Source organism: Syngnathoides biaculeatus, chromosome 20 (genome assembly GCF_019802595.1).
Source record: "Syngnathoides biaculeatus isolate LvHL_M chromosome 20, ASM1980259v1, whole genome shotgun sequence".
Lineage (NCBI taxonomy): Eukaryota > Metazoa > Chordata > Actinopteri > Syngnathiformes > Syngnathidae > Syngnathoides > Syngnathoides biaculeatus.
Genome location: NC_084659.1, coordinates 9241231 through 9262628, shown reverse-complemented (window position 1 = coordinate 9262628; position 21398 = coordinate 9241231). Strand labels below are relative to the sequence as shown.

At 46.2% G+C, this 21398-nt stretch overlaps 2 protein-coding genes and 1 long non-coding RNA gene across 8 annotated transcripts in view; 2 read left to right on the top strand and 1 right to left on the bottom strand.

Moving 5' to 3' along the window:
• Positions 1-379: 379 nt before the first annotated feature.
• LOC133493143 (probable RNA-binding protein 46) lies at positions 380-8603 on the top strand. Of its 5 annotated transcripts, XM_061806106.1 has the most exons (14): positions 380-436; positions 526-805; positions 2204-2386; positions 2505-2685; positions 2758-2914; positions 2991-3114; positions 3907-4001; positions 4312-4657; positions 4744-4943; positions 5517-5610; positions 5961-6071; positions 6158-6354; positions 7104-7206; positions 8268-8600. In XM_061806106.1, exons 3-14 carry the CDS (start codon positions 2269-2271, stop codon positions 8315-8317), a joined length of 1776 nt encoding a protein of 591 aa, XP_061662090.1. In that variant the 5' UTR covers positions 380-436; positions 526-805; positions 2204-2268; the 3' UTR covers positions 8318-8600. The 5 variants fall into 5 exon arrangements, with proteins under 5 accessions (XP_061662090.1, XP_061662091.1, XP_061662089.1 ...); XM_061806107.1 differs by lacking the exons at positions 380-436; positions 526-805 and adding an exon at positions 1256-1278 and having other exon boundaries at positions 8268-8603; XM_061806105.1 differs by lacking the exons at positions 380-436; positions 526-805 and adding an exon at positions 1260-1397 and having other exon boundaries at positions 2991-3096; positions 8268-8602.
• LOC133493147 (uncharacterized) overlaps positions 4488-21398 on the bottom strand; it is a 56603-nt gene continuing 39692 nt past the window's right edge. The window contains exons 6-9 of the long non-coding RNA XR_009792862.1: positions 18454-18580; positions 17284-17365; positions 4720-4936; positions 4488-4569 (exon numbers count right to left, since the gene is read on the bottom strand). This is a non-coding gene — a long non-coding RNA (uncharacterized LOC133493147). The remainder of the gene's footprint in view (positions 4570-4719; positions 4937-17283; positions 17366-18453; positions 18581-21398) is intronic.
• pus7l (pseudouridine synthase 7 like) lies at positions 10209-19702 on the top strand. Of its 2 annotated transcripts, XR_009792861.1 has the most exons (12): positions 10209-10907; positions 10986-11364; positions 11443-11602; positions 11713-11929; positions 13195-13293; positions 13400-13481; positions 13550-13715; positions 13809-13932; positions 14648-14701; positions 14780-16849; positions 18475-18571; positions 19387-19702. XR_009792861.1 is itself a non-coding variant. In XM_061806101.1 (9 exons), exons 1-9 carry the CDS (start codon positions 10575-10577, stop codon positions 15146-15148), a joined length of 2061 nt encoding a protein of 686 aa, XP_061662085.1. In that variant the 5' UTR covers positions 10573-10574; the 3' UTR covers positions 15149-16289. The 2 variants fall into 2 exon arrangements, 1 of the variants encoding a protein (XP_061662085.1); XM_061806101.1 differs by lacking the exons at positions 18475-18571; positions 19387-19702 and having other exon boundaries at positions 10573-11364; positions 14780-16289.

The window sequence follows — 21398 nt, the reverse complement described above, 5'->3', positions numbered from 1 at the left end:
CATTATATATGCAGTATAAAAACTGAATTAAAAAAAAAAAAACATTGGCGAGTGGGTGGAATTTGGTAACAACGCCATGCGCATGCGCCATAAGGGGGCGTTGTCTGTGTCGATGTGGCCTTCCCGGGCAGAGTTCCAGCTCGTACATTCAACTACTTGACACACAATTGCCAGGTTAGGGGGGAATAACCCGCTGTTGTTCTGACGTTACCCTTCGTGTAAAAGTTAAAGTCAATTTGATACACAGATTTTGGTTCAAATCGGGACATATAAGGCGGATAAGTTAATCGATGCTGTTCAAAAGCGTCGTGTTTTGAATCGCGCTGCTCTTTTCCGTTTGTCATTGAAGGCGTCAAATTCGCCTCTCCCACAGACACTTTATGTTTTGTCATCAAGTGGCTCTGGAATCATATGTACAGTACTCTACGATACTCATGTTAGTAAATAGTAGCCATCCACTAATCCTCCAGAACCTCACCCATAAAGTCTACACAGCCTTGTTAACATGCATTTTTTTTTTTACAGTACAGACGTCTGGGTCTTATCTAGGTATCTGCCGCAGTCTTCTGGCAGGATAGCCAAAGAAGAAGACAAAAGCTGCCCAATAAACAAGGTTTTGATCTGTATGGGTCCATGGTAGAAGTGGCTGCCCCCCCAGCAGTCAGATCCTGGGCCGGGATGGTAACTTTCCGCACCTTATCTGGTGTCGTTCGTCTCCAAGGCAACGCCTGGAAGAGGAGGATGGCGCCAGCCGGTTTTCTGCGTACAATATTGATATATTGATAGATATAAAGTCCCAACGACGGTACTCTTATCTCTTTCTTGCCATAATGTCAGGAGAGAAATAAATATTACAATGTTGCTATCTAGCGGTAATATTGATGTGGGTGAGCTATCCCCTTTCAATGGCTGCCATGCACATTCTGGTGCCGCTCGGTTTTGAAGAGCAGGACAGAACAACAACCACAGTTTTTTAAAAAAACATTTTCATGATAAAATTAAATATTTGTTCAATCTTGGGAAGTTAGGAAACTTTGCATCTTTACTTGTGAAGTTCAAACAAGTTGGTCATTTTTACCCCATTTTGTTTTTTACATTTATGAGTTGGACAATCCCTGAAATGGTATTCGCGATATATATTACTATTCTTTTCGCGTATTGTGTTTATTTGTAATGTAGCATTTTGGACTGTCCATTGCGACGACGGCCATCCTTAATTGGGCATCGCTGATTCGCTGACATTCACGTCAATCAAAACAGTTGATCCGGTCGCAACAGGTGTGCGCTCGACCACCGAGTTGTCCCGAAAAATATTCCCAAAATATCAACTTTTTGATCTTAAATTCGTTTTATAATTTGACAAAATACTCTGGACTAAATGGCGGAAGCTAGATATCGTAAGTGTTTAAGTTAGTTTTCATAAATATCGTTGAGAAACTGGTTAGCAAAAGACGGCAGTTAGCATGAAGGCTAACGTTGCCTAATTTAACCTGACGCTTCCAGAATCGAAATCGTATATTTTATGTATAATATCTTATTGTAATACATAATTGATATCACGCCCCCCTCCTTGCTATTAACTTCATGATAGTTGTTTTCTACCTTTTTTGCTGTACTCCGGAGTACAGAAGAATATTAGCATAATTATGGAAGTACGAAGCTATAAAGAAAAAGAAAAAGTGTAAATCCCCCACTCCTTCCCATCATTGTTTCAACGACATGTTAGTAAATATGCAACATCCGATGATGATTGAAACTTTAGATTGTGAAAACATTAATTATTTAGCTGTTAGGAATGTTCAACTGGATGTAAATACTATGTAATAATGTTGAGTCATAATTTTAAACTAACTAAGTGGATAAAAACTTCCTTATTGTCACCAAGTCAACCCCCCCCCGTTTAATAGAATTAAAGAACTATTAATTAAATGTATTGTTAAAAAAAACAGGTGTTGAAAAATATCCATATTATATTTTGAAAACATACCTACCCATGCTTACATTATCTTTCAAAGGATTTTACAATAAATTTAATTCAAACAACTTTCCATATCTCACCAGACAGTTGGCTCCGAGTTTACGATAGAGTTCTACTAACCTAATTAACCCAAATTTGTAGCTAAATGAGAACGAGCCATATTTTATCACTAATCTACAGCAACACAAAATCTGATGATTAAAAAGATCTCCAAACACTTTATAGGTGATGACCGAGAGTTGGGTGAAGACGGTGAAGCATCCTCAGGGCGGTTCAACCCTCTGACTGACATGGAACACCTCAGGAAGGAACAGTCCATTCACTTGGCCTTGGTGAAACTGATGGACAGAACGGGGTATAATATGATTCAGGAGAATGGGCAGAGAAAGTATGGCGGACCGCCACCAAGTGAGTAGAAATGCAAAACAGATGTTCTGAGCTCCCTATTTGCATCCATATTTTATACTTTTACTCATGTGATGGATTTCTTGAAGACTTAAGAACTGAGTGATGTCTCTATCTGCAGACTGGGTGGGTCCCATGCCATGCATTGACTGCGAGGTCTTTGTCGGCAAGATTCCGGCGTACATATATGAAGATGAGCTCGTCCCTCTCTTCGAGACCGCTGGCACCATTTACGAGATGAGGCTGATGCTCGAGTTAAATGGACAAAACCGCGGCTACGGCTTTGTCCTGTACACCGACCGGTTAATGCCCGACTTATTCATGTGTCGAAAGCTTTGATCAGAATGATCAGAACGACTATGAATGTGTTCCAGTGAGGCGGCCGAAAAAGCTGTCCGGAACCTGAATAACCATGAGGTTCGCCGAGGAAGGTTCGTCGGTGTTTGCCTCTCTCTGCAAAAATGCAGCCTCTTCCTTGCCTCCATTTCCAAAAATAAGAGTAAGGAGGAGATCACGGAGGCGGTCAAAGAGGTACACACAAGGACGTCTTTGTCTGTGGATGAGTTGTCGCGTGGTCTTCACATCAAAATCACGTTGACCCTCCTAGGTAACGGAGGGCCTTCTAGAAGTCTCCGTGTTTCCAAGCCACACAGGTGAAAACCAAGGCTTCGCTTTTCTGGAGTACGAGACCCACAAGGCAGCTGCTCTTGCTCGTAAGGCATTGATGGCAAGTAAGTTTTTGTCCCAGCCAGCATAACCAGTTACAGTCGCGTTTTCCTTGAATGTTTTCAATCAAATCCATCCTTTTTCTTAGCCGCTTATCCTCACAAGGGTTCTGGAGCCTATACCAGCTGTCAATGGGCAGGAGACGGGGTACTCCCTGAACTGGTTGAAAATCACTATTATCATCTGCGAACATGGTCCAAGGGGATTCCAGTCTAACCTCATCTGTCAGCCTATCCATTACTACAGCTAACAGAAAGGGGCTCAGAGCTGATCCCCGATGCAGTCCCACCTCCACTTTAAATTCCTCTGTCACACCTACGGCACACCTCACCACTGTTCTGTTCCCCCCATATGTCTTGTACTATTCATCCATTTTCTTTTGTCGCTTATCCTCACAAGGGTTGGGGGGAGTGCTGGAGCCTATCCCAGCTGACACCCTGAACTGGTTGCCAGCCAATTGCATGGCACACAGAGACAAACAGCAGCACTCACAATCACACCTATGGGCTGTATAGAGTGTCCAATTAATGTTTTTATTGATCCATTTTTTTTTTTTTTTTTTCAAATTCGTGACAGACCCCACGGATAAAGATACAAATTCAGGGATTTAACGGTTTTGGTTGGATTGTGCCTGGTGCCTCAAATAATCTGAACACATAACACCACACGCAAAGGGAAACGTAGGCTTTCCTAACAAAGACAGCGTGCGGCAGCGCTAAGAATGAAGACGCGACGAACCGACGACCTTTTTGAATATCATATTTGTGAGATTCATGACTGTTATCTTCTCACCGCAGGGAAGAAGTTGTGGGGCAAGAACATCTGGATAGACTGGGCCCAGCTGGAAAAGGACAGGAAGGGAGCCAACCTGCATTCCATCAAAACAGTCCACGTTAGTCAAGTCTTGATCTGATGAATGATTGCGATCTAAACAATTTGATTCGTCACGGTGTGTACCGGAACCGAAACCAAACCATGATACCTCGTCAGCAAAAAAGATATGGTACCTCCCTTACCATTCCATACCCCTCAGAATCATATTCTCATATTCTGTTCGCTATCCTCCGTCTTTTAAGTCTACTAAGTCTGGAATTGTAGTATCGTGCGAAAGCACGCACACAAGCACGTTTGTCAAAATAAAACAATAACACGTCCATACCGCAAAGCATTCTTTTATTGTGGTAGTCTGATGTACCTTTCAGGTGTGCAACCTCTCGCCGAGCACCACAGCGGCAACCCTGCGGCGCGAGTTTGAGCGCTTCAAACCAGGCGCAGTGGCGCGAGTGAAGAAGTTCATCCGCCACGCCTACATTCACTTCGGCTGCCACGAGGATGCCGTCGTTGCCGCCAGGATGATGAACGGCGCCATCGTCGACGGAAACCCCGTAGCAGTGACCCTGAATATCTACAGATGGCAGCAAAGGCAGCCACAAGGAGGTGGAGCCAGTGGGGTAATCAACCTGCAAAATGGTGGCACTGATGAGAGCCATGCTGTGGAATCCACGAACCCTCGTGTGCAGTGGAGCCCTTGGACTCCTGGACCATCATGTATGCGATCAGACCACTTCATTCCCTTCAGAACCAAGACAGTGGGCACTGTTTAGTTTCACCTTTGTCATTCCTGATTTGTCCAGTTCGAGCTGCCCAGGGTGTGTTCCCGCTCAATCCTGGCTCTCAGCTGTACCCCACCGACTTGCAGCTGCTCCAACCTGGTCAGTTCGGCTCCGCCGTGAGTCTGCTGGAGTTGTATTGCTGCGTGAACAAGCTGCCGCCCCCGCGTTACGAGCTCTTCTCTCTGCTGGGTCCAGATGGGGGCTTCCTGCTGGTCTACAAGGTGATGATGACATGAGCATTCATTCATCCATTTGCACACAAATCTTTTTTTTATTAAACGCATCGAGCTTGCGGTAGATTCTCGCCACGCACATTTTCCCATCCAGACCTCTGGCACACCCATCATGCATAATCTCATTTTTCCTTGTAAGACCTGTGAATGGAATAGAAATCTATTTGGAAAATATAGCACATTTCAAAAAGGAAAATCATTTCTGTAGCAGATGTGTCATTGCCAGTGAGACGTGCACATCACACTGCATAACGTGCTACACTTTCAAGGAGCACATGCATTTTTTTTAATTTTGCATGAAATAAATCCAACAAAACTAATTTCATCAGAATACTTCGCTTATGACTGGTAAAGAATATCTGTCGTTCTATATCAATGGTGTCCTCCAAACGCCTGCAGCACAGAGCGCGGATGAGCCACTTCAACATATTTTACGACGGACAGAGATCAGATAAAAAAATAAGATTCAAAATCTGAGTCAATTGTTGAGGCATTTTTCAGCATTTTTCACCAATCAGCATACTGCTTTGTGACATTCACTGCATGTTTTTGTGTATTTAGGTGATGATGCTGCTGACACAAGAAGTCTTCATGCCAGACATGTTATGTATGCAGCTGGATGCCGCTAAAGAGCTGGCGGCAGAACACGCCTTGTGTAATCTTGGTCACGCACACACACACAGATTGTGTCCCTTAAGCGATAATCAGGCAGAGTTTCCCCATTTTTCCCTTAAAGTGCCCCGATTATTGGATGTCTTCAAAAACAGCTTTTCCCCTAGCGTGGGGACATATTTTGAATCACACAATTGTAACCGGCCACCAATAATCAAATGTAACCCTTAACATATTTGGCGAAATAATTATAGTTTGGTCTCAATTTACCTGTTAAATTATTTTCCAAACTATTTACTGGTAATTGCAACAGGTGGACACATAGACACATACAGAGTTGATTGTACCCTGCGCCATTTCCTAAAATAGCATTTAATTGTTGTCTGTCACTAGGTGGAGCTACGGGGGTGGTCAACCCGCAGCACGGTGGCACAAATGAGCACCATGCTGTGGAGTCCATGAACCCTCATGTCCAGTGGAGCTCTCAGACTCCCGGAGCATCATGTATGCGATCAGACCACTTCATTCCCTTCAGAACCAAGACAGTGGGCACTGTTTTGTTTCACCTTTGTCATTCCTTATTTGTTCAGTTCTAGCTGCCCACGGTGTGTTCCCGCTCAATCCTGGCGCTCAGCTGTACCCCACCAACTTGCAGCTGCTCCAACGCGATCAGTTCTGCTCCGCTGTCAGTCTGCTGGAGTTGTATTGCTGCGTGAACAACTTGCCACCTCCACATTACGAGCTGTCTCAGCTGGCTCCAGAAGGGGCCTCCCTGCTGGTCTACAAGGTGATGATAACATTAGCATTCATCCATTAAATGCACCTAGCTTGCGGCACATTCCAGCGACACGCATTCTCCGTACAACCCCTATCATGTTGACTCATTTTTCCTTGCAAGAACTGTGAATGGCATAGAAATCTATTTGCAAAATATAGCACATTCATCCATCCAGCCACTTATCCCCACAAGGGTCACAGGAGAGACGGAGCCTATTCCAGCTAGCTTCGGGTGAAAGGCGGACTACGCCCTTAACTGGTCGGCAGTCAGCCGCAGGGCAGACATCAACACCGTCACTGAGCAGGAATCGATCCCACGCTGCCCACACCATAGTAAGGCGTGTGTACCACTACACCTTCACAGAGCACATTTCAAATAGGAAAATATTTTATGTCGCGGACGTGTTGTCGCCAGTGAGACGTGCGGATCACTCTGCGTAATGTGCTCCACTTTGAAGGAGCTCGTGCATTTTTAAAATTTTGTATGAAATAAACCCAATAAAAGTCGTTTCATCCGAATACTGTGCTTATGACTGAATACTCGTTGAGAAGTCAAGAGTAAAGAGTATCTGCTGTTCTATCTCAATGATGTCTTCCAAACGCTTGTTGCACGGACCGGGGATGAGTCACTTTAACATATTTTACGACTGGCAGAGATCAAATAAAAAAAAAGATTCAAAATCAAAGTCATTGTTGAGCCATTTTTCACCAATCAACATACTGCTTTGTTACATTCAATGTTTGTGTTTGTGTACATAGGTGGTGATGCTGCTGACACGAGAAGTCTACATACCGGACGTAGCGTGTGTGCAGCTGGATGTCGCTAAAGAGCTAGCGGCAGAACACGCACTGTGGAATCTTGGTAAAACACACACACACACACACACACAGACAGATTGCTTCCCTTAAAGGAAGACTTTGTCGAGATTCATAGGAATGGGAGCACACGTTAAAAGTTAGTAGATGAGGGTTCAGTGTTTCTTTGAATGCCAGAGTTATCCACAGATTTCACCGAGAAACATCTCTAAATTGGAAAAGTATTCTCGAAATTCCTCTCTCGCTCAGACATTCCAGTGAGCCGCGCCGGAAAACTGACAGCCAATCAGCGTTTCCCACGCCTGCAGTGCTTCCTGTTCTGACCCCCAAATTGCTCGCGGATATGTTTCACCAAACAGAGAACGTCCACTATCTGGCATTTTGTGGATGATTTTTGTGAAAAATAATTATATGGACCGCGGAGATTTGATGCTTTTCTGAGGAGTTGGTTTTGATGTGGAGAATATACAGCAGGCGTGGCCAGACCCCCCCCCCCCCCATATTGTACTTTTCAAGCAGTCAACCTCTCGCAAACAACCGGCATGCAAACTCTACACACGGAAGTCCGGGATTGGACAGCTTGCGCCATCGTGCGGCCTCCTAAAATATGTTGTTGCTTCTGCAGTACCAGTACGAGAGGCTATACAACTAAGCAGCTGACAACCAGTATCGATTAGACGCATGCAAATTTCCCCTGCTGGTGAACGAGCCTCAACTGTGACAGCCGCAGCTTTATTCTGTCAGGTTAACCCCACGGGACTTTAAAGAAGGAGACGTTTGGGCGCGTTTTCTCCGTTTTCGTCGGCATCTTGGCTCAGCTCGAAGGGAATGGTCGTAATGCTGCGGAGTCACGGATGTTTCTTCAGCGTTTGGCTGTGAAAGCTGGCACACATCCAGATTTTGCTTGGATTTAAAAAAAATGTTCTTTATTTTCTTTTTTTTTTTTCAATTAATGTCCAGAATATATGTAATAATATTATTACTTCACCTTGGAGGGTTTATTGTACATATGAAATTTGGGGAGAGTCTTCCTTTAATGGACATGATGATGTCAGTAAAATCACGTTTCCTTCATTCATTCATGGATCGTGTCCTCCCAACCCACAGTGTCGCGGTCCTCCCCGACTGACTTGACCAGAAACCTGTCCCCTGTGTAGTCTGCTACCGCCAGTCCAGACCTGCTCTGCGCCTGTTTTCACACTCCGTAGGCGACAATTCGAGTCTTGGTTGCCTTTTCGTTCGCACACGTTCAACCGAAGGTGGCCCAGTTGAATCTCAGGAGTTCCGTTGAGTTGCGGTGCACTCAGGCTATTTTTCCATTCTTGTTATTATGTTGGGGTAAATTTGCATTATTGTGTTGCACTGTTTTGTAAATAAATGTTTTTTCTAAATCTGCAAAACCTTATTTGACTGAAACTGCTGTTTTTCTTTTTTTTTTTGCTGAATTTTCACCAATCACACCCGAGACGGAAGACCTCCACACCTGTTCATTCAAGGAATGAGCGAAAACCGGGGGGATCAAACTCAAAGATGCACATGCACATCCACACCTGTGCAATTTCCATCCATCCATTTTCTTTGCCGCTTATCCTCACGAGGGTCGCGGGGAGTGCTGGACCCTATCCCAGCTGTCAACGAGAAATAAGCAGGGTAGACCCTGAACTGGTTGCCAGCCAATCGCAGGCACATCAAGACGAACAGTTGCACTCGCAATCACACCTATGGGCAATTTAGAGAGTCCAATTAATGTTGCATGTTTTTGGGATGTGGGAGGAAACCCACGCAGGCACGGGAAGAACATGCAAAATCCACAAAGGCGGGGCCCGGGATCGAACCCATGTCCTCAGAACTGTGAGGCCAACGGTTTGCAAGGTGATCCACCGTGCCTCCCCGTGCAATTTAATTTAGAAATTAAAAAAAAAAAAGTCATCTTGAAGCAAGAACGAGACAGGTTTGGGAAAACTGGACAAAATATGCCATAACATTGAAAGATGTTACTACATAATGTGAAATCAAATTTATCTTAATTTTGTTTGTTGGTTCCACCACTTATTCCTTTTGTTGTTGTCATTATTATTATTATTATTATGCGTTGTGCTGTTTACTTTTTTTCTTTTAACTCACAAGTATTGCATCTTGTCTTGTTGTCATAACAGGTATCACCCAAGGGTTACCAAAAAAATTTGAAATTTACTTTTTTTTTTACATGAAGCGAATATGTAAATCATTGTACAATTATTTTTGGAACATTTGTTGTAAGGTGCTCAGAGGTGGTATAATTTTTCTTTTTTTTTTACTATGATTATTTTTGTTTTCCCTTTCAGGTCATTTTTATTTTTTTATTTTAATTTTTGTCACTTCGTGGTATGAATTTGGTTGAGGATGACCTGCCAGATTACATAATTGGAGATGAGAGAAACCCTCCTACTCAGTCATTTATAAAGGTATTATTATCCCACTGTTTAATGAATGTAAATTATTATTATTTTCTCTCCCTTTTTTCTTTTCTTCTTTTCTTTCTTTCTCTGTGTATAAAAATATTTTTTTTTAAAACACAAAATAAGATAAACAAGGATACTGGTGTAAACACGTTGTGTGCAAAACTACTGCTAAATCTCCATTTTAAATTTTATTTATTATTATTTTATTTTAAAACCCCATTCCACCTCCCTTTACTCCACCGTGATCGGTAGGTTTGTGAGCACCGCACGCAACAAAATAATTGCCATTTATTAAAATTAAAAAAAAAACGGCCACACAAACAGACTTTCATTTTAACGTTTGTTTACAAAGACAAAAGGCCAACATGACCTCTGTATCTAAGAAAATGTATATATTGATAATTGTTACTTGCCCCGCGACTCTCGTGAGGATAAGCGGCAAAAGAAAATGGATGGATAGAATCATTACTTGTAAAAAAAAAAAAAAAACAAAAAAAAAACGACCCGTAATTTATAAAGTGTATGCACATTTTTGGCACACTTTGCGTGTTTATTTTAGTAGTGCCGGCGATGACGCGTGATTACCCCTTTAAGAAAAGGAAGTCACGTGACGAGTCACATGCTGCGGAAGTAGGAGATTGTGCAGTGTTGTTGTGTTTACGTGCCTCAAGCGGGCTACTCGAAAACACACGCCGCTCACTTCATTTACGTTGAGTGTTTATTTTGTCATTTTTTCTCAGCCGTATGATTGCAGTATGTATTAATAACTACGCGGTTTCCCCCCCGGCGTGTAATTGGAGGTGGACTATTGTGTATTTGCTACATTTCGTCGTAGGAGCAGTCTTTTGTGCCAGATATGAAGCGTCTGTTTTTACTAGCTTCGTAACATCACTTCCGCCCAAAAGTTCGTGTTCTATCGTTTATGTTAGTTGATTTCTGCCGCGGGATATTTGTCGAAAATATCTAAATTACAATGAAGCAGGACGGCGACGCCGCCAGTGTCCCAGCGTGCTTCATATCTGACCACGAGGGTTTTCTCGGAAACATTAAAAAGTTCATCCGAGACTTCGTGGTGACGGAAATCGACGTCAATGGACGGCGAGTGAATTCAGGAGCACCCACGCAGGCTCCTCACTCCTCGGAGAACTCCGGTGGGAGATGTAAGCAGGATCAGAACCTCCCGGGGTCGGAGGACGGGGACTTCTCCGCCGACTGTCGGTTCGATTTCACCGTGTCGAGTCCAGACAGCTTAGACCTGAGTATGGTTTTGGGTCAGGCGGTGAGCGAACAGCTCGAGCAGTTTGTGGTGAGTCTCCGGGACGAGGCGGAGGAGGGTGAAAAGTCGGGCCACAAGGAGCTCTCTTTGGGTTCTTTTACCGACAAGTACCAGCGAGCCAACGTCCACCGGGCCGTGCGACACCGCTTCCCCTTCCTCATGACCGTCACCATCCAGCCCGAGATCAGGGTGAGGGAGGACCCGGACTACAGGGAGCTCTCCCAGTTGGTCACCGAGGAGGAGGCGGAGGACTTCTTCAGGTTCATCGACGCCAAAGTCCAAGACTCGTCCTACACGTTCCACCCCGAGGACAGCAAGGAGCACCGCACGGCCGTGCACCATTTCCTCAACCGCCGGTTCGGGAAACTGGTCGAGACCAAGAGCTTCACCGAACAGGAGAGGACGGCCATCTCGGTGCGACTGAGGGAGAGGGGCAGACCCAAGAAAAGGAGCGCCGAGGAGCGCAGGGAGGAGGACGTCTACACAGGTGGACCAACAGGAAAAAATATAGCACATATTTGTTGTTTTGTCACTCTTTTTTTTTTTTTTGTTTTGTTTCTTGCAGCTTTCACGCTGTGTAAGGAGAACTTGGAGACTCTGGAGGCCATCAGCTACATGGCAGCGACGCTCGGAGTCTTGCCGTCGGACTTCACCTATGCCGGGATCAAGGACAAGCGGGCGGTCACCTACCAGTCCATGGTGGTCAAGAAGGTCTCGCCACAACGGTAAAAACTTTCGTACACGTGCGCTTCAGGGTCCCGATTGTGCTAGTCTATCCCAACTGGTTTCAGTACACCCCGGAACTGAAACGGTCCCAATCGTGTTTTCTCTCTAGTTTGATGGAGAAAAGGGCAGCGTTTGAGAAGCGAGGGATGCGCCTCTCCCACATCCGCCCCGCGGCCGAGCCGCTGAAGCTGGGCCGCCTACAAGGAAACCACTTCGACCTGGTGGTCCGCAACCTGAGGTCGCACGGCGCCGGCGACGTGCGCTCGGGCGCTGAGACGAAACATCGACTCGCCGGATTAGTGGAGGAAGCGCTGGAGAACGTCAAGGTATGAGCATTTTTGACCGGAACCTTCCACTTATGTCCCGTAATTCCCGGTCGACAGAGCGCACCTGGTTACAAGCGCCACCCAGTACATTTGTAAAGGAAATACCATTTGGTACATACATACGCCGCAGCTGTGTAAAAGTCGCAGGCATTGAAACCCACATTGAAACACGAGATATTTACAAAGAAAGACGGTACACAGAAAGAGTTTAACGCTGCGCTAGCGCTGTGCTCAAGCGAGCGCTAACGCTAGCGCCGCACTAAAGCTAGCGCAGTGTGCAAACATCTAGGGATAACACTCCGTGATCTCTGTGAGGCAGATGGTTGCATGACATGAGGAGTCCAGGTCGAAGTTTAAGGTAAGCGTGAGCGATTCTGTCTTGGCGTCCTCCGCCGAGACCTTCGAGTGTCCGTCGCTCTTCCTGCTGCTGTTTCCCGTTGCCTCTCCTCCTCCTTCCTCATTGGTCAGGAGCTGGTCGCTAAGGTTGCACAGGTTGGCCAGTAGCAGCCCGGCAGGTTCAGCTTGAGGCCGCCCACTCGGAAGCGGCGGTCGCCCAGACCGTCTCTGGCCAGTCTCTCGCGGTACCACGTGACCGTGGCGTTCTCGGGGTACTTGACCGTGTTTCCCCGGCATCGGCAGCAACACCTGAAGACAGGAGTCGGATTCAAACCTACAAAAATGGGGTCTCGACAACATGCCTGAGTCAGAGCGTAGACTCCCTGTCGTTCCTGTTCTGTCACCACGTGGATCTGAGAAAAAGCTGGAGGTTAATTCACATTCAAGTACAAATGTACTGATTATGATTGAAAACAAAAATATGAGCATGCCAAAACAGTATTTAGCATGCAGAGAACATGACCGGAAAGCCCCAGTTGAACCCACAAGCCAGAATTTGATGAAATAAGTTCATAAATAACCAGGCCTCCAGTGTAGCTAATGCGCATACTCATTACAGTATCTAAGACGTCTCAAGTAAAGAGCAACGTTCAACTTGATTTTCTACAACCTGTATTTCAAAAGAGCCCCGCAAAAATTTATAGAGTAGTGCTTGTGGGTTGTGACCACACATATTCCACCCGTCTCATTCTTACCTTTTCCGCTCGTTGCGGCCGTTAGGGGAAAAAAAAAAAAAAAAAAAAAAACAATTTAACCGCATCACCGCATAAACCGCAGGGTTGAAAGCGTGCGGCAAAAAGTTGCGGCTTGTAGGCTGGAAATTACGATACTTTTTTTTTTACCGTGGTTGTTGTTTTTTGTGCGCAAAGGTGCGAGGTTTTGTCAACTACTACGGGCCGCAGCGCTTCGGAATTGGCCAGAGTGTTCAGTCTGACCAAGTTGGGCTGGCTTTACTCAAAGAAGACATGGTGAGTGTTTTTATTTTTAAAATTTGTGCGCGAAGCTGCTTTAAAGTACCCGCAAATGCAAAAATATAAAATAAAAAACGATCAGCTCTTTTTCTTTTGCGTTCAGGTGAACGCCGTCCGTTTGTTCTTCAGTCCCGAGGACGGCGATGATCCTCCGAGCCAGGCCAAGCGACACTTCCTTCAGACGGGTGATTGGACACTTCACTTGGAAAGGGGTCTCAATAAGTGAGCTAAAAAGTGCAACTTATCCCTCCAGATAACGCGAAGGAGTCCTTGGCGTTAATGCCCGCGTCCAAAGCCAGGGAACGGCTCATGCTGCGCGCCCTGAACCGTTACGGCACCGGCCCGGACGGCTGCGCCAAGGCCTGGCTCAGCCTTCCGCACGGCATGAGAGTCTTCTACCCACACGCCTACTGCAGCAGGTCGTCCGCGACGCGGGCCCGGCTGGGATCCTCTTGACCCGCGGAGCGCTCTGTTAATACGTCTTCTTATTTGATTTTATTGCAAATATGCAGAATTTGGAACGAGGCGGTCGCACACAGATTGGTCACCCTGGGTCACGACGTACGAAAGGGAGACCTCGTGTGGATGCAGGAAGCGGAAAAAATGGATGGCTGTGGAGAATCCAGACCAGCTCAGGTCAAAAAAAAAAAAAAACTAAATCACTAAGACGTGGCAGTAACACAGCAGCAACATGCTAGCGCGATGCTAATGCTAGCGCGACGCTAACACTAGCTAGTGCAGTGCTAACGGGGCTGGTTAAAAAAAAAATCACTGAGACACAGCAGCAACACGCGAGCACAGCGTTATTGCTAGCGCAGCGCTAACAGGGTCGGTTAAAAAAAATCAATCATTGAGACGTGGCAGTAACACAGCAGCAACATGCTCGCGCAATGCTAACGGTAGCGTAACGCTATCGTGACGCTAACGCCGGTGTGACAATATCGCGACGGTAGCCCTAGCTAACGCTAATGTAATGCTAACAGTTAAAAAAAAAAAAACATACCGGTGGAGGTATTTTATTCATCCACTTCATGTCACTATCCACAAGCACTACTCTATAAATCTTTGCGGGGCCATTTTGAAATACAGGTTGTAAAAAATCAAGTTAAACATTGCTCTTTACTTGAGACGTCTTCCATATTGTAACGAGTATGTGCGTTAACCACACTGCAGGCCGGTGTCATTTATGAATTTGAATTTATTTAATCAGATTCTGGTTTGTGGGTTCAACTGGGGCTTTCCACTCATGTTCGTTGCATCATAAATACGGTTTTGGCGTGCTCATATTTTTGTTTTCAATCGAAATAAGTACATTTTGTGTTTGAATGTGATTCTTCTGCTTTTTCCTCAGATCCACGTGGTGACGGAACAAGAAGAACGACAGGGAGTCTACGCTCTGACCCAGGCACGTCGTCGAGACATTTTCGTAGGTTTGAACCCGAATTCGTTTGAATCCGAATTTGAAGCCGACTCTTGTCTTCAGGTGTTGCTGCCGATGCCGGGAAACACGGTCAAGTACCCCGAGAACGCCACGGGCACGTGGTACCGCGAGAGACTGGCCAGAGACGGTCTGGGCGACTGCCGCTTCCGAGTGGGCGGCCTCAAGCTGAACCTGCCGGGCTGCTACCGCCCGTTACTGGCCAACCTGTGCAACCTTAGCTACCAGCTCCTGACCAATGAGGAAGGAGGAGGAGAGGCAACGGGAAACTGCAGCAGGAAGAGCGACGGACACTCGAAGGTCTCGGCGGAGCACGCCAAGCAGGAATCGCTCACGCTGACCTTAAACTTCGACCTGGACTCCTCGTGTTATGCCACCATCTGCCTCAGAGAGATCATGAAGTGTGATCCCTAAATGTTTGTACACGACCCCAACCCCTCTCCCCAAATGGCATCGTTTGTACTCGTCAGTCAGTATTTTGGTTAGTAGTGTGCTTAGCTCGTGTTTGTACTTTGTGGCATAAATGATCAAATATAGACTTGAAAAAGATGCCTTTTCATTCAGAGGCAAGTGCGGATTTAATCGCAACGGGGGCCAGAGGTTGAAGACTTTCCTTGGGTTACAGTAACTCGGGTCTTAATTAATTTACAAACTTCCATCCATCAATTTTCTTCCGCTTCTCGGGTCAGGTCGCGGGGGAAGTAGCTTCAGCAGTGATACCCAGACTTCCCTTTCCCCAGCCACTTCCTTCCAGCTTTTCCGGAGGGATCCCGAGGCGTTCCCAAGCCAGTCGGGAGACTTAGTCTCCCCAGCGTGTCCTGGGTCGTCCTCGGGGTCTCTTTCTGGTGGGACATGCCCAGAACACCTCACCAGCGAGGCATCCGGATCAGATGTCCCGCCTACCTCATCTGGCTCCTCTCAAAGCGGAGTAGCAGCAGCTCGACACTGAGCCCCTCCCTGATGACCGAGCTTCTCTCCCGATGTCTAAGGGAGATCCTGGACACCCTGCGGCGGAAACTCATTTCGGCCGCTTGTATCCGGGATCTTGTTCTTTCGGTGTCGACCAACAGCCCGTGCCCATAAGTGAGGGTAGGAACGTAGAACAACTAGTAAATTGAGAGCTCCACCTTTCGACTTAGCGCCTTCTTTACCACAACGGACCGATACAAAGTCCGCTGCACCGATTCGTCCGTCGATCTCCCGCTCCATTCTTCCCTCACTCGTGAACAAGACGCCGAGATACTGGAACTCCTCAACCTGGGGCGGGATCTCATCCCCGAAACAAACAAACTCAAACTCAAAAATGCAAAATGCATGACTTGGTCTCGTGGAGACTTGATTCACAACGACGGCAGCGTGATAAAATTATTGGCAGGGTTGAGGAAGAGGATAGCACAGTTTTTTTTAAATAATATAAAAAAAAAACTTTTCATGGTGACCAATAAGCGTAGCCGACCTTAGCTAAAGGCGGACGCTATTATCCGTAGCGCTGCTGTCAGTGTCAGTCGAAAGAGTGCCGTGGAGACTGACACCAGCGATACTTTTCATCATGAATACGAGTATTAAATTAATCACAATCGATATTCTATTGAGATTAATTCCAGTACAAATATTGGGATGATTTTCTTGTCGAATAATAATGCTCATGAATGATTTTCATGCCATAATCTAGCTCAGGAAATAGAATTCTCTCATATTCACGGTTATTAGTTGATATTTGGTGATAAATATTCAAGCGGACATTGGGAATGTGTAAATGTTACTGTGTGGTGTTTACATAATTCACCCGCGGGACCTCGAGTTGGGGTGCGGGGTTCCGCACGGATTGTTTTTGTTGTTGCGCTTCCGGAGGAAAAGGTTAACAGAGTTCCCGCCGTTATGCGAGTTTTTTTGGTGATGTCGAACAATAAAGCAAGTTCTGTTTCTGTGTCCGACACTCCGCCTCCGACTCCTTTTCTCCGGCGCTACAACTGGCTTCTTGTTACAGGTTTCTGTAATAATGAGTTGGTTTTTTTTTTGATTGAAATCCGAGGACAAGGAATACAGTGAGCGGCTACTATAGAGGACAACATAGATAACACAGACAAGGGAACCATCCCATAACACCGGGGAGAGGTGAGACCCCTACCGGGTATAGTAACAAACAACCAATAATCGACATCCCCGAACATACACAAAAAGCACTTGGTAAGTAGAGCACTATAAAACATTATTTTTATAACTAACACTTTTGCAATAGCTCTCATAGTACCTCTGACTGAAAATAAACCCTCATACATAAAGACAAACATATCTTCAGGATAATGCGGTCAGGATGAATTTGAAGAAAATGAACATAGATGGTGTGACCAATCAATTACCACTACTTCATCGAACAAATACTAATTTTAATCATTCATAAACACAATACAGTGAGATTTTTTTTTCTTTCTGTAACGAGTGTTGATTAAACTCCGAGGACATTGAGCAATGTGAGCGGCCACTGTAGACCGCCGCAGGTAACATAATAGAACAACATAGATAACACAGAGAAGTGATGAGGGACTCACCAACTGACCCAGACCGGATAGCGCATACACATCGAGCGGTATGTTGATTGGGTGAAGCCAGTTGGCCGCCATCTTGGTACTCCTAAAAACGAATGAAGGACAAAGTTTACAGGTTGAATTATGGTGGGGTTATTTTTTCTCTCAAAGTTTGCCATGTAGAATTAAATCTGGTCATGTGAGCTTGACATTTTTTTCCAATTCTGGTAACATGAAGGATTTTTAATTCCACTTGATAAGCCAAAAAAGGAGGGCAGCTGGTAACGCGTTGGCCTCACAGTTCTGAAGTCCCGGGTTCAATCCCGGTCTCGCATGTGTGGAGTTTTCGTATTCTCCCCGTGCCTGCGTGGGATTCCTCCGGGCACTCCGGTTTCCTCCCACATTCCAAAAACATGCAACATCGATTGGACACTCAAAATTGCCCCTAGGTATGATTGTGAGTGCGGTTGTTGTCTGTCTGCCCTGTGATTGGCTGGCAACCAGTTCAAGGTGTACCCCGCCTCCCGCCCGTTGACAGCTGCGATAGGCTCCAGCACGCCCCGCGACCCTTGTGAGGATAAGCGGTGAAGAAAATGGATGGATGGAAGCCAAAAAAGGCTAAGTGCAAAGGAAAGACATATAACACCGTGAATGCCAAGAAATCTTGCATATTACCTTGGGCCCGATTTTGGTGACATGTTAACTTTTCCTAGAATACGCTGTGAAGCAACATCATCATAACGTAGCAAAAAATTAAGCATTTTTTTGTCATAAAAACATTAAATTTTATGTCAATCAGTTCAATTTTTTTTTAAAATAAGGACTCGCAGTTGGAAAAAACATGCTAAACGCATCGTTCATGTGTTGTCTCTGCGACGTCCTATTTCAGACAGAAAATTTAAACTTATATCCTTACATTTGAAAATAAAATTCAATTTGCAGAAAAAATTAAATGAAAAATTTCACAGAAAATGCGTTTTCTTGTTTATCCACTGATGAAGTTTGGGAAAATATTGACATCACTTTTTTCGCGAGAAAACTGTCGGCCTGTAAAGGTGAAGCAGAGCCTGAACAGTGAACAATAACAAATGTCAACAAAACTTTGTTCAAGTGAATTAAGATCATCAGAACATTAAAAATAAACATTTACAAACACACTTTAACAGTGTCCATGTAACTTATTTTCCAACTTACCTGTGGAATATTTTCTCACAGCCACGAAATCGCTGTCGCCGCACAGGTCGGCGTGGTTGTTTTGGGAGTATCAAGATGGCGACTTCAGTTTTGGTGGCGTGGATCCGGATAGTTAGAGGTGAGACCCCTACTGGGCATAGTGACAAACAACCAATAATATACAGAAAGTATGTATCAAATATTTGGAACTGATTTCAAAAGACCGTGAGAGGAAAATGAAACATACTAGCTTGAGTTAGCAGTGTTACTAGTGCAGCAACTAGCATGCTAGTCGTGGAAAACAACAACAGTTCCTGTTCCTGACTACTGTCAGTAGATCCTACAATCGTTTTACAAGAATACTCTCGCTACAATATCCATACAAATCTTTGAAATCTGAAATATGGCTGCAATGATTTGGATGTACACTAGGGGGCGTCTTGTCCCTAAAGGTGACTCCACCCTTGAAGACATTTAAAGCGGCGGTACGAGTTCTAATGATGCCCCATGCTGAGATCGCACCCGGGGAGGCCGCACTCGATCAAAAACTCACCCTCTCCTGTGACTAATTTGTGGAATTTTGATGAGTGTGTGAAGTGATTAAAAATGAAAAAAATCCCCCTCATTCAAGTCTATATTTAATTTCTGCTAGCGGAAGGCCTTGATGGATGTTTTGGGGTTCGAACACGCGCGAGATTAAAAAAAAAAAAATTCATTTCCAGCCCGATTGATACTAAAATACCACAAGAAAGAGGACAGAAGAACTCAAAGACTTTTCACACTTCCCGACCTGGATGCTGCGGTCTAAATTAAGCTCTTAAAAAAAAAAATAATAATAATAAAATCTTTGCTCGAGGAGTCAAACGAGGATCTTGGCAGGTGAAATGTGTATTTTTTTTTTTTTTAATGTTCAGACAAGTGCTGGCTCAATAGTTTGCCTCCCCCCCCCCCCAGGTGGCGTGAAGGCAGGAAATAATCGTGAATCTCGAGCCTCTCGACAATCTCATTACACCCTTTTCGGCGAACATCGCTTCCAGATGTCTGGACTTTTCCTCAACTTGCAACTGACGTAAAAACTGGAGAACTGCGAGGAGACGACGGGGAACAACATGGCGCTTTTTTGGGTCAAGTTTAGTACCCACAGATCAGAAAAATTCTCTCTGAAATGTGGTCGGCGGCGGGAGGGACTACGGACTAGAGCCCCCCAAAAAGTGGGTGTCCAGGATCAAAGGCGAAGAACAAGAGCCTAGAACTATTCCCAAGGTTGAAGGGGAAATCCAGTGGTTTGCATGAAAAATGTATCCAATACTTCATGTAATATGTCTTCTATTTTGACAACGTGATGTTAAATCCTATCTCTTTTGAAAAGATTTTTATCGACAATTACGGATTTTCAGGGGTGCTGCCATTTTCGCAAGTCACATGACCTACGAGTGCGGATGCAGAGCCGAGTTTCGGCGGCGGAGGCCGTTAGCTGAGCGTTGGAGTCCGGCGGAGGCCGCGAGCTGAAGCTCGGCAACAAAGGTCCCCGGAGCTCCGGGCAGGCGGCCGTGAATGGTTCTTCAGACGGGAATGACGCGGAGTCCGACGAGCGAGCTCGGGCGGCGGGCCGCAAGCCGAGCTCCGGCGGCGGAGGCCGTTAGCCGAGCTTCGGCGTCCGCGAGCCGAAGCTCGGCAACAAAGGTCCCCGGAGCTCCGGGCAGGCGGCCGTGAATGGTTCTTCGGACGGGAATGACGCGGAGTCCGACGAGCGAGCTCGGGCGGCGGGCCGCAAGCCGAGCTCCGGCGGCGGAGGCCGTTAGCCGAGCTTCGGCGTCCGCGAGCCGAAGCTCGGCAACAAAGGTCCCCGGAGCTCCGGGCAGGCAGCCGTGAATGGTTCTTCAGACGGGAATGACGCGGAGTCCGACGAGCGAGCTCGGGCGGCGGGCCGCAAGCCGAGCTCCGGCGGCGGAGGCCGTTAGCCGAGCTTCGGCGTCCGCGAGCCGAAGCTCGGCAACAAAGGTCCCCGGAGCTCCGGGCAGGCAGCCGTGAATGGTTCTTCAGACGGGAATGAAGTGGAGTCTGACGAGCGAGCCGACGAAGCTCGGCTAACGGCCTCCGCCGCCGAAACTCGGCTTGCGGCCCGCCGCCGGAGCTCGCTCGTCAGACATTCCCGTCCGAAAAACCATCCGCAGCTGCCGGCCCGGAACTCCCCGGCCCTTTGTTTACGCACTTACGTCCCGCGCGTAGGCCTCCAAGTGATCAGACTCCGGCGTAATTCCGCCCGACGAACCATCCGAATATTCGACATTATTTACAGCCACAGGTTCAAATCTGTACGGAAGTATTCCTCCGTCTTCCCGATCAACCGATACTGCTATTTCTTCACCAGATGAGGATAAATCTGAGAAATCGGCGCTGGGCGTAAATGGTGTCCCATGTAATCCAGCCTTTGTTGCGGCACGGTACACGTCACATCCGCGCACGTAAATCACGTGACTTGCAAAAATGGCAGCACCCCTGAAAATCCGTAATTGTTGATAATAATCTTCTCAGAACACTATCAAACGAGAGAGGATTTAACATCACATTGTCAAAATAGAGGACATATTACATGAACTATCGGATTCACTGATAAATGCAAAGCACTGGATTTCCCCTTTAAGATATAATCTGGTTCTGCTTTGCCAGTCAGGGAGATCACCCGGACCAGGTTCTCGTTCTTTGGCTTTGATCCCGGACCAGTGGGGCTGTGCTGTAGCACGTTGCCTCTTCCTGGTCCGCATTTCGCAACCTTTTGAAAACGTTTAGAAATCCGAACCACACCAGAAGGCTCGGAAATGACGAGCAAATGGCCTCTTCCGCTTGTTTTACGACCGAATTCAGGAGAAATTGTCTGGCCGAGCCGTTTCCGACTCGAGGCGACCGCGGATAAATATTGACCCACTTCCACGGGTGACGCGTTCAGTTGCTCGCCTTAAAGCAGG

Bases quoted from the DNA above. Each gene is read 5' to 3' on its own strand.
- LOC133493143 (XM_061806103.1), top strand. The intron at 2,387-2,504 runs GTGAGTAGAAAT...CTCTATCTGCAG, and splicing joins GTATGGCGGACCGCCACCAA to ACTGGGTGGGTCCCATGCCA. The intron at 4,944-5,516 runs GTGATGATGACA...TTGTGTATTTAG, and splicing joins GCTTCCTGCTGGTCTACAAG to GTGATGATGCTGCTGACACA.
- pus7l (XM_061806101.1), top strand. From the start codon at position 10,575: ATGAAGCAGGACGGCGACGCCGCCAGTGTCCCAGCGTGCTTCATATCT. The intron at 13,716-13,808 runs GTCGTCCGCGAC...GCAAATATGCAG, and splicing joins CCACACGCCTACTGCAGCAG to AATTTGGAACGAGGCGGTCG. The intron at 13,933-14,647 runs GTCAAAAAAAAA...CTTTTTCCTCAG, and splicing joins GAGAATCCAGACCAGCTCAG to ATCCACGTGGTGACGGAACA.